Source organism: Rhodnius prolixus, unplaced genomic scaffold (genome assembly GCF_049639745.1).
Source record: "Rhodnius prolixus isolate KJV_2025 unplaced genomic scaffold, Rpr scaffold_5, whole genome shotgun sequence".
NCBI lineage: Eukaryota > Metazoa > Arthropoda > Insecta > Hemiptera > Reduviidae > Rhodnius > Rhodnius prolixus.
The window spans coordinates 8,784,246-8,796,754 of record NW_027411624.1 but is presented as its reverse complement, the minus strand read 5'-3'; the positions used below and the strand labels follow the sequence as shown (position 1 = coordinate 8,796,754).

Here is a 12,509-nt window from a genome sequence, read left to right as displayed (position 1 = left end):
ATTTGAGAAATTTATAAATTATTTGAAATTATTATTTTAAAAAATAAATACACTTCCACAAATATGATACTTTACTTTATTACTTTTTTATATAACGTAAAAAAATTATGGACATTCTTTTTCAAATGGATCTTGATAATTAATTACATCTTGTAGTTTTCATTTCATATTTGTTTTTTTAAGCTAGCACTTTGAAGAAATATTCAACCTAAAAAGAGAGAATAAATTAATTATTAACATCTGTTGTGAATATTAATCTCACATGTTTTTTTTCTCTTACCGTCTCTTATGTAAATATTTTATTGATATTTTAGGTTGCAAAGATCATTTGTTTAAATAGTATATAATAAAATTCACTTTTAATTAAAGGATAAGAGTAGCGAAGTGTTACAATAAAGTTCCTCACTAAAAAAATGTTCACATGAAAATTTTTTCTACTCTAAACCGAAAGGTCTGCTGAATTCAAGCATAAAGGTCTAATGTAACACTCTGGCCACTGCCTAGAAAATTTCAGAAAACTCGGAAAAATGTTTAAGTACTGATCCGATAAACTGGTGCTCTTTTGGTTCAAAATGTCGGCACCTTATGTTTATGGTATACGTATGAACCGTTCTATTTAACAAAACGAAAATTTACAGGAGAGTGCTTAAACTTGACTCTATCCAAAGAAACTCGTTTAAATGAAGCACTAAGAGTGTATTTGTATAAATTTTTAAACAGATTGATTGTCTTTATCAAACTTTCTCTGCTGCAATTTTGAAATGTTAGGTTATTTTAATTTTTCAATAAATACAAAAATATTGACCAACTATTTGCTGCAGGGCTTTTATAGCTGATATTTAAATTAAAGTGTTATGATATAGGCCAAATCTTCCTTGTAGCACACATGTATCATCTTTTGCAAGATGTAATACAGCAATAATTCGAGCAAAATTTGACAATCAAGATAAGCTGGTTGTTGCACGACGTCATTTAAGTAAGCGATGTTACACAATATGATACAGCACGACCGTTAGCAACAATGGGGATACATGGCTTTAATGTTGTTCAAACTAGCATTCTTATATGTATGAGGAAACTTTGTTGATTCATTTTTTATAAATAAGATCAATCATTACGTAACCATATAAAACTGGATTTAGTAGTAGCAATAATTTAAACAAAAATAAAGACATTTTGAAGGTAAGTAAAAGAATTTCTTTTCAAGGAATTAACTTACTTCTAGTATTCCATCAGAAGGAAGATCTGATGCATGGACTGCATTGCGTACTTTATCTCTTCCAAAATATGCTCTCAGAGTATCTGGCCTTAGTTTTCGCGCGATATCCTGTAAAAGGAAAATTAATGCGTTACTTTTAATGGTGGAAAAGTCGTTGTTTATGTTTATCAAAATGGTTCAACGTCTTTAAACATAATAACAAAAACAAACAAAGGCTAATCATAATAACTACTAACTGGATCTGATGGCCCAACAAAAGCTCTGAAATGAGACGGCGTATCCTTTCCATATGGTCCGGTTATTTCCATGGCCACGCACGTACCTGATGTCAGTTCTTGAACCATATCCTTAACAAAAGTATAGAATGCATTTTTTTTTTTTTTAATGTTTATTGGTGAAAAGTGAGAAATAATCTAGCAAACTAAACGTTCATTCAGATTAGCCCTAAAATGTTGAGGATAACATTGTTTATTAGTAATTCACAATTGTTAGGCATTACTGATCTTTAGCGTCCAGGTAATGAAACTTGATGACACTCTAAGTGTATTTTTCCCCATTTACTGAAGGAACATGAGCAGAAGTTTTATTCGTGGCGAGTATACATCATATAAAGTTTCTGACCGAAAATGTCAGCATACACAGTAGATTATATTCTAGATATAAGTATTCACATACTCTAAATTAGATAATCGAACGTTAGTTGCACAAAGGTATATACTCCCTTCTTTATTCTTAAAAAATTAGCGTGAACACTCAATCAATGACAATTTTTGATGCAATGGCTTACCGTATATTCCATCAACACTCCTTTATAAATTTCATAAAATTCCTCTGTGTTAGCAGTATTCATATGAAGCATTTGCATTGCTGTAATTTTGAAACCTTTCTTTTCTATTTCACTCATAATTTCACCAAGTTTGCCTGGAAAATAGTAGAAATTATAACCGAATATCGTATTAACCCATCACAGCATGCTTATTTTTTCAAATCTGAATCTTGAAGAGGTCTTTCAAGACTTTTGACAAACAAGAACAACTCTACAATGACCGTGGAAGATTATATAACTTTCAAAATGGTAAAAAAGACATTTTATTAACCCATAAATCTAAAGCAGACTTATTCTCTATTCAAACGCGATGATACTGAATAATATGTATCAGTAAAGCAAAATCCATTTTGTATAAGAAGATCCATTTTGACTCCATTGAAAGCTTGTATTTCTTTTCGTAAAATGCAATAACTTACAAAATGTAAATGAGTTTATGAAGTTTTTTTCTGTGGCTGCTTCATTAATAAAGAGAGAAAAATTAATACTAATTACAGTATGATTTTTTTTTTATGCCAAGCTTTCGACCTAGAGATTAGGTCATTTTCGTGGCTTATAATTTTTATGATTATAATTTGTTTTACATTGTTAACAACAAATGTTGGTTGTGTCTAATGTCCTGGCGGTTTAGATACTTACTCACAGAAAACAACCTTTGCTGCTAACTATGAACAACAAATTGTTGATAAATGTAAAACCTGATGATGACCTAATCCCTTGGCCGAAAGCCGAGTAAAAAAAAAGTAAACAAATATGATTGAAATTGGCAATAACATTTCTCACTTTGTAAATGAGTAGGTTGTTAAAGGCTTAAGATTTAAATAGGTAAACTTCACTGAAGTAGTAGCAACATCACTACTTCTCCAGATAATTATGAAAATGCTGAGATCTCCGTACGTTTGCTGATAGACTGGTAAACTCACAGGACCAAAAGTAAAAATTTTATCATCCAATCACACCAGAGACAAATTGTTGATTAAACAACCAATCACACCAGAGACAAATTGTTGATTAAACAATCAGTGAAGATGGATGAAAATCGCTAAATATTAAAGTAAGTAAATTCTGATTTTGATAATATTAATACACGAGCGGAAAGAAAGTTCCTGCGCAAAGGACTACATTTCTAAAGCCACACTATGTGCTAAAGAACACTTTCTGCACACTTCCGATAAGGGTGTAGTGAATATAACCACGCATTTTACCTTCTTTCACTGCATGAGGTTTCACAACACAACATGTTGAATCTTGCAAAACTACGGTTTGAATATCTGATTCTGCTTTTAGGATCTTTTCATTTTCAAATATTACTTGTGTTTGCTATAAAATGACAAAAATCTTATTTAAAAAAAAAGAAAAGAAAGTTAATTGAAAAAAGAAAAAAAATGCAGTGAAAAGTACTTTTGCTGCGATTGAAACTGAAGGAGCGTAGTAAAATGAATTATGTATTTCATCAAATCCAAATAACGCAATAATTGAACTTGGCTCTTGTACTTTAGCAACGTTAGGATCAATGGGCCCAGCTATTTTCTTTAGTCTGTCAACTGCATTTTCGCCAACCAATTCCATCGCTATGGAAGCTCCAGATCGCAGATGAGTTTGTAGTTCTCTAGGAAACAGCACAAATATTTTAAGTATTCTAGCAAACAAATTTTAACAATAAATAATTCGAAATCCCATGGAAAGGAAGGTCCTCTTAGAAGTTTTGGCCAATCGCCATAGCTGGTAAAACAAGAAATCACCTACAGAGGTCTCTATTGAAGTAGCTAGTCAGGTGATCGGGAATGAGCAGATAAAACGTACAGACTGAATTTGGGCAACAATATCATTGTCCTTGCGGAGACGAATTTACTCAGACTACTCATTTTAGAACAAGTTCGTTATGAGGATCTCCGTATGCACCTCCGATTAGCTCTTAGGGTTCACATTGAAGCAGATGACATATATTTCTCCTGCGGTAAGAAAATTTGATGTAGAGAGCCTTTAAAAATTGTCGAAAGGGGTGGTCTTGATGGGAATTTTATTTGAGTAGGTGGTGTTCATGTTGAGTACGTGAGCAACGTAAAATATGACTCTAATAGGAAACAATTTTTACAAGTGAATTAAGAAAACAAAATTCTGCTAACTGAAATTGTTTAATAAAATTTATTTTTAAAAAAACTTACAAAAATTTGGGTGCTGATTTTTCATGTTCTAATAACTTCTCAGATAAGGCATCACTCAATTTAAGCATACGTAAATTTATTATTGTAAATCCATTTGACAATAATATCTGCAATATTTTTGATTTTTTTTCAACCCCATCTGGCTTTATAAGGGCAAATGTTCTGTAAATACATATTTATTAGTCTTTATGACTTTTGAAACTTTACACTGTCTTAAAACAAAATTAAGGCAAATGAAAGCATGTTAAATATTATTTATCTCTTGAATTATATCTGAGTACTCGTTTGGGTGAAAAATTAGAGTAGAAAATGCAGGCCCAACATTGAGTTAGGGCTATCTGGATTTTATTTATTTTAATTATTAAACTGCATTACGATTTATAGGTACACTATGGAGTAATCAAAATCTTTACAAATATATTTCTAGCCAAAAATAAATAATAATATTAATTAAACGGCGCTAATGACCAAGTAGTCGACGCATCTGAAATAAAAATTAATTAAAATCATTACTTCATCATTTTTGTTCCCAAAAGTCGTTTGGTCATTGTATTAGCATAATCCACCAGTTTTAGTTGCCTTGAGAAGATGGTAATATAGTTTCCAACGTAAATATCGCCAAAATTTAAATTTTCTACTCTGGTTCTTCTGAGAAATATGCGGTTTCTTTTGACATCATACTAAAAAAAAAAGTAGGTATAAGTAACAAAAAAAAAATAATGTATTAAATAAAATTAAAGGTAATATGCCAAAGAAAAAATATATATATCAGTACATCTGTTGATGGATTTAGACATGTTTTATTATTTGACAAGAACTTATTGAACTAACAATATCCAATAGGGTTTCAGCAATTCGTATGCGATGGTGGACCCAGATTATCAATACTGAGTCTTTGGTTTGAGAAGTAAATGTATTCATTTTTCTTTTAAAAAATAATCATCGAGATCCTTAGGCCTTGAATTGGAAAATATAGGGATGGGAACGGCAAAGTTTTCCTCTCTTCCTTCTTCCTGCTGCACCTATGAATATTGCGTCAGAAAGATGGGGTAGTGACTATACACAAATCACCATTTTGCGATACGAGATCTTCGACACTTTCGAGATCCTCCGATCGACCTTCGATCTTCGAGACCCGAAAAGACGATAGCGTGAATACAACTTATGTGAGGGCCCAAGAACTTGGAATATGGAGACGTTTCTTCTGCTTAGACCTACAATCGGCTCAATATTTAGACTGAGTTTTTTGAACATCATTTAAACTCCCTGCAGGAGGGGAACTCTAGAAGAGAGCATTTCCTACTGACGGAGGAAAAAAACTGCTTAAAAAAATCACAATTTGGTGCTTAAGACTTTTTAAGCACCATAAAATTAAAAAAAAACATGTTGATACAATATTAAGAACATAAATGCATAATTGCGGGAATGCTCTTTTAAGCATTTAGCAATGAAACTAATTTTACGCTTCCAGATATTCTCTTTTGAATTGTTTTGAAGCATTGTAAAGAAGAGTAAAATTATGTAAACATTATTTATGATATTTTTTATAAACTTCTGGTTCAAAAGTCCCTATGTGCGCATGGAAACTTTACATTTAAAATATCATATGGTATGGAAATAAAATATAATTTTAAGTAACTACATATTAGAAGAATCAATTCATTTGTGTACAAGGATATAGTGTTTTATTTTATTCTTTAATTTACCTCTACACCTAGCATTAGAAGAGGGTTTGAGTAAGTTTTGTTTTTTTAGTTACTACTGTTAGGAATTTGTTGTTCACTGATGTAACTTCAATATCGCCAGTAATTTATTCTACACAAGTACGCTACTCACCATTTCAACCGTGGAATCAAATGGGTAGTAGAAGAAATAAAATCTTCTTAAAAGACTAGCATGTGGATCCATCCATTCAGCAATTAATCCCAATTTATCACGTCTTGAAACATCTTCCTAATATGAATAAACGTTTAAGTAGTTAATAACACAAATAATTTAAAATTGGTATAAACATGGTTAAAGAAATTTTATTACCAAAGAAGCTGCCATTATCTTGCCATTAATCTATAACTTGGAGTTCTTCCTAATATTCTTAAGAGCCGGAGCGATTTATTTACAAACTTTGTTTGTGGTTGCTAGTTAACGTAACGATCATTATACTCGATTAAATGTTTGCTGTAATATATTTAACTACAAAACTTCATCTTCCTCCCAGAAAATTAAATCATTTATTCTAATGAACAAGGAATATCGTAGGAGAATAGTTTTTTGTTTGAGTTAATTTGAGTGAATATTCAGCACATCTAATCTTATTAGTTTATAAAAATAAAAAAATAAATTTAAACAACTGAAAGACAATATTTTTATCTTTAAGTAAAAATTTAAATATATCCTTTCTTTGTAAGGAGAAAAACTTGTATTTTACTTGCAGTTTTCTTTCTCGGCTAAGTGATTTTAAGCAGTAAGTGAAGTTTTATATCTTGACCGTCTTTAATTAATTTATACTTCTTTTGTAGAATAGTTTGCGATTTCCAAAGCCTGGTTATCACTTTAGACAAAGCTGTACCTTCATATTCACTTGTATAAGTAATGTTCTTACATTGTACATTCTTTAATATTAAGTGACTGACTTTTCGTAATCGTAGGTTCATCATGACTGTCGAAGGAACCACAACATACACTTCCAGTATTTGTAACCTGCTTAGGAAAGTTTCGCACGTATAGTTCGTTCAGAGAACGATAGTAATTTTGTAGCAACTAAACAGAGGCTGTCTTTTAATGATTGTCGTGAATACAACTTTTCTTATATTATAATAAATGTAATATCATTTTATGAAGACTTACTTCGTGAGGAAATTTTCTGTGAGGAGGTGCAGTATTTAAGCATCAATAAATTTTGTGTTCAGAGGAATTTTTTTGTTGACATATTTTAAATTTCTTCAAAATGAATCCCATGACGTAAGTTTTTTTTTTTTTTCATTGAATGTATGGTATTACAATAGAAATAAGTTTGCTTTATGTATAATGAACACTTTTCTTCGAAATTAGTTTAAATGTAAGCGAACTGATTTCAGGAATATGAAAAATGTCTTGAAACTAAGTGAACAGGAATTAAAAAATAATTCAGTTTCATCTTGGCATGATCAATACAAAGATAGTGCGTGGATTTTCATTGGTGGCCTACCTTACGACTTAACAGAGGGAGATGTGATTTGTATATTTTCTCAGTTAGTTTTTTAACATTTAGTTTTGCGCTGTAAATGTATATGCCATTTTTTAAAAATATATTTTTCTTTTCAGGTTTGGAGAAATTGTAAATATCAATCTTGTTAGGGACAAAGCCACAGGCAAATCTAAAGGCTTTTGCTTCTTATGTTATGAAGATCAGAGAAGTACAATTCTAGCGGTTGATAATCTCAACGGAATTAAGGTATTAAGGTTCTCCTGCTCCAACTTCTTAATCCTAAAAGTAACTTCATAACTTTTTTTTAAATAAGCCCTCTCCATTTATACATCAAGAACAGATAGTTTCGAGCGAGAAAGAGAGAAAGTGCACTACAAGTCAAATCCCTGCAACTGAAAGTTTAACACTTCCTGCGTCTTGTTAGGAGTATAGTTGAACACAAGACAACCACCCTTCTGTAATATTTAACATTGGTTATAGAAGAAATATTCATTGGTTAGGAAAAAGGTAAAATAGACTACGAACTACAACAGACCGAAAGAATATATTGGTTTAGAGTTGGTGGCAACTTGGTCTGAGGCATAAGAGCCAAGATCTATGGAGAAAATGCTGTATTTAAAGCTTCTTGGTTTTTCGTAGTGCGTCTTTCTTTACAAGACCTGTACTGAAGGCCAGGAGATTTTCTCTTTTCGATCAACCAGACTACAATAAAAGCGTGATACCTTAAAACTACTCCATCATTTGTTCGGAAGTGCTGGTAGGCCCTAATGCGGCATTCCGGATGCTCTCCATTGAATGAAAGCCAGAACATATTAGCATCAAAGAAAACGTTCTGAAAACGGCGATAGTTTATTGCTCATTCTCTTTCACACTTTTCAAGTTTAAATTTTATTAAATTTCTTCTATCACTTTTTTTTAGAATTCATCTTCCAATAGTGTTCATATATTTGCTACATATTAACAGAGTATTTTACTTTTATTATTTGAAACATATTTAGATATGTTTTTTTAGGTAATTCTGGGATAGCTGTGACTGTAGTTTCTCAATTTAATATTTCGTATCAGACGTTCAATTTATTTTCATATTTCTAATTCAATGATTTGAATTATTTCAATTTGTTCGTAGGTTATTGGGAGAACAATTAGAGTTGATCATGTAGCTGATTATAAAACCCCCAAAGAAAGCAAAAATATTACAAAAGAAACTGCTAAGTTATATGAAGAAGGTTGTGCCGTAACCGGAAAAATTAAAGTTAAAGAAGAACCAGTAGAAGAAACCTCAAGTACTGTCACATCGTATCAGAAGCGTCCGATTAAAGGTTATTGTCTTTTCATTAAAATTGAAATATTAAATAATATTCATGACACATTTTTGGTGCTCTAAACCCAGGAATCTCCCCGGCTCATTGTAGGAAGCAATTTTTATAATAATCTTTACAATGAAATTAAGCCTATAGTCTTAGTTGATGTTACCAACTAATTGGTTTAGATAGGCTAGTTTTTAGTAATCTAAACAAGAAACGGAGCTTAAGTAAAAATTTATTGGAACCAATGTATCTTTTCCTAGATATTCAGCATCCTAATTGGGTCCAGTGAGTGTAGTATGTAGAATTGGCTTATCGATGCCATGTATAGGTTTTTTATTTATTTAGTAGTTCACTTTTGTTGAAAAATTCATCGAATAAAAAGGAAAACTATGTATATTTCTAATCTTATGGGCTACAGGTGTTACACACCTATTATTCACTGTTATGCAGTAGTTGCTCTTTTCCGATTATTTTTTAAAACAGTGTTTTTCATTAATTTCACCATTTCTCATGTATGCTTTATGCTAAAGGTTAGTGAAGTTGTTGAAATATTTTATTCCGAAACAAGTACGCAAGTATTGGTTGTATCTAGCCTGTAGATACTTGCCTGCATCAATTATATATAAATGCAATCCAAGGAATTTCAGTTGTACGGTTCTTTGTTCTTGACGTATTTGAAATGACAGATTTTAGAGAGAAGTAATTATGACCAGAGATGGGAAAAATTTAATCAATTAAATTCCATCTTTATTAAAACAAAATTTAATTTTAATCCTGTTTAAAATTAAAAAATTTAATCGGCCAGACTTAGTTGATTGAATTAAATTCACTTTTAATTTAATTAGAATTTAATCAATTAGAATTTTTAATCATACAAAAATTAAGATTAAAATTAAATAATCAGAATTTTAATTGATGAATTATATTCCAAATTTAGTTTTAATCACTTTTTACGATTAAATATTTTTATTTAATTAAAATTTAAGTGATTAACCAGGATCGGGCCAATGCACCTCATTTTGACCAGCTGTTGCCTCATCGCCATCAATATTATCATAGTTCTCTAACTCGGCACCTTCATTCTAACAATCTAATGCCTCATCTAAATCAATAATATCACTTTTCTTAAACTCAGCACGTGCATTCCTCCAATATAAGTACCATCTTAAGTAGAAAGTGCATGTAGAATACGGAAAAACTTTTGAAATATCTTCTCTCTAACTATTGTTCCATTTCTATTCCCAAAGCCCTCTCCAGACATTGTGAAGTCAACTCCCTTTGTCCGCATCTCAATATATAGTTGAGGAGAGTGGTTGAGGATTATCGCAATTCGGTCTTTAGAATAAGTTCTGATGACGTCTCTATTGACTTATCGCTGGAGCCATGTTTGGTGGGGCACACTGATCAATAGTATTTTTGCCATTGAAATCTGTAAAACAAATAGCCATAATAAATAGTTTACTGGAGGAGTAAAATACTTTTTAACTTGCAAAGTGTTCCATCCCACGGAAGATACTGATAAATGAGGAATAAAACACATCCTCTCTATCCGCATGAAGTAACCAAATCGGTTCAAAAAGATGAAATGTTTCATTAAAATAGTATTCGCCTACTTTATAAGTGGCTAGTCAATGCAATGTTGGTTCAATCTTACATAAAGTGTGAATTACTATAGTGTATGCTTAAGGCTAAAACAATTACTCAAAAATTAACTTATTAGTAGTAGCCTTACTACTAATAACTAGTGACTACGTCCTACAAAACGAGTGGAAAACAAAGGAGAAAATGAGGTAGCTCTAATTACTTGATAGATTGCCTAACTATTACATAAATAGGTCACATATAATGCGGTAAAAAATAAGTTAAATATGAGTGTAGGATGGCCCTAAGAGAGTCCTAACATGATTAAATATGAGTGTAAGATAGTCCTTTATAAGTCTAGTGAGTCGTCAACTTGGTTAAATATGAGTGTAGGATGGCCCTAAGAGAGTCCTAACATGATTAAATATGAGTGTAAGATAGTCCTTTATAAGTCTAGTGAGTCGTCAACTTGGTTAAATATGAGTGTAAGATAATCCTATATAAGTCAGGAGAGTCTTCAGCGTAGTTAAATGTGAGTGTAAGGTGGTCGTACAGAGGTCTAGATAGTCACCAATATGGTTAAATTGTGAGTATTAAGGAGGACCTATCTTGATTTAGTGAATCGTATGCTTGTGAAGTCCAAGTCTGAAAAAATTAATCGAATAGTTTTTGTTAAAGATACTCTGAAAGGTGGCCTCGCCAAAACGTGGTTCGAACCTTTAGTTGAAAAGTCATAATAGCCTGTGAATTAATCAATTTGATTAACGATTGAAATTAAATTAATTTGGTTATTAAAACTGAAAGTTCATTTCTCCGATTTAATAATTTTTTTAGTTTAATTAACGATTAAATTTAAAATTTAGTTCACTAATTAATTGCCAGGTGATTAAAATTTCGCCGATTAAATTCTGATTAAAAAAACAAAATCAATTAAATTGTATTTTTAATCAATGCCCATTTCTGATTGTGACTATGTATGTAGGCCTCGTTTTTTTTCCTTTCCGTCATTGCAATGATAATAAAAAATTAGGTGCTAAAACGATATTTTGTGCCAGATGTTTAGAATGGTAGAGCGAAATTCTCTCACAAACTTCTTTAGTTATTTTAAATGTTTATTCTTAATATTTAGTTGTAATGTGTTTTTAGATGAAGATGAAGTCTATCGGAAAAAGAGAAAAATAAAAAAAGAGAAAAAAGAAAAAAATAATAAAAAATCTTCTGCACATAAAAAAAGTAAGTCGAAAAAGAAGAAGAAGAAAAAGAAGCGCAAAAGTTCCAGTTCTGAAAGTGATTCTGAAAGATCCAGTTCGGACACTGAATCTGATTCGTCAGACTCAGAATAAATATTTTAGTTTTTTAATCTTATTCTTTGCCAGGTTGATGAGAAAGCGGTAGGTTATGATAAATTTCATTTACAAAATCAAGTCTGTTGTAGATTTGAATAATAGTGATGACTTTAATCGTTGTTTTTAATTTTTTTAACCAATTGAACGTAAATTGTTTCCAAGTTATTTTAAATAAAAGCACAATTACATTAGTAATGCATTCGTAGGAAGCATATTTGTGGCATATTATTTTTCTATTATTATAATATTATTTTATTTAAGCTGCGTAATCTCAAGATTGTAATTTATATACATATTTCTGGTGGTGCTGCACCATTATAATAACAATATTCAAAATTTTTAATAATCTTTAAAATGGTTGTAAACAATTACATCTTAGTCTAGAAATTACACTTAAGATGTTCAGAAGTGCCGACTTTTGACTCATTCACATCAAACTCTATAACATCTGGATGTTCGCTACGTAATATTTCTCAAAGAGGCCATTTTAATATAAAATAAGGAGGTAGACGTATATGATGCACAACCTGTATGATGTGTGAAGAAAGTGAAAACTGTTGAAAAAAGTGAAAGGCAATAAAGACTCTAGATAATTCAAAGTTATGTATATTTATTTTCTTAACTTATCTTTCTAGTAAAAAATTTTAACATTTCATTTGATCTCAAAAGAAAAAAAACTTTTTGATAGAAAACTTAACAAGCAAGATGAAACCACCTTTTTTTGAAAAATGGGTGATACTAAAAAAGCACAACGAGAGTTATCCATGAAATTAATCCACTGCTGTGGGAACTGTTTTCATTGAATTGAAATAGGGCAGTTCATAACAAGAGTACAATCAGGGACCGTAGATTTGCAGGATATAAACTCTTTTATACAAGAA

At 30.9% G+C, this 12,509-nt stretch overlaps 2 protein-coding genes across 3 annotated transcripts; one reads left to right on the top strand and one right to left on the bottom strand.

Moving 5' to 3' along the window:
- Positions 1-58: 58 nt before the first annotated feature.
- On the bottom strand, positions 59-6,878 carry nmdyn-D7 (nucleoside diphosphate kinase homolog 7). Its single transcript, XM_074137218.1, has 10 exons — positions 6,245-6,878; positions 6,047-6,163; positions 4,724-4,890; positions 4,211-4,372; positions 3,447-3,654; positions 3,251-3,365; positions 2,007-2,140; positions 1,456-1,566; positions 1,220-1,327; positions 59-208 (listed from the first exon to the last, which is right to left on the bottom strand). The coding sequence occupies exons 1-10, from the start codon at positions 6,257-6,259 to the stop codon at positions 179-181; spliced, it is 1,167 nt and encodes a 388-aa protein (XP_073993319.1). The 5' UTR covers positions 6,260-6,878; the 3' UTR covers positions 59-178.
- Positions 5,824-12,227, top strand: LOC141458770 (RNA-binding motif protein, X-linked 2). 2 transcript variants are annotated; one of them, XM_074137223.1, is made up of 5 exons: positions 5,824-5,946; positions 7,285-7,437; positions 7,511-7,640; positions 8,521-8,713; positions 11,429-12,227. In XM_074137223.1, the coding sequence occupies exons 2-5, from the start codon at positions 7,289-7,291 to the stop codon at positions 11,623-11,625; spliced, it is 669 nt and encodes a 222-aa protein (XP_073993324.1). In that variant the 5' UTR covers positions 5,824-5,946; positions 7,285-7,288; the 3' UTR covers positions 11,626-12,227. The 2 variants fall into 2 exon arrangements, with proteins under 2 accessions (XP_073993324.1, XP_073993323.1); XM_074137222.1 differs by lacking the exon at positions 5,824-5,946 and adding an exon at positions 6,911-7,168.
- Positions 12,228-12,509: the final 282 nt, after the last annotated feature.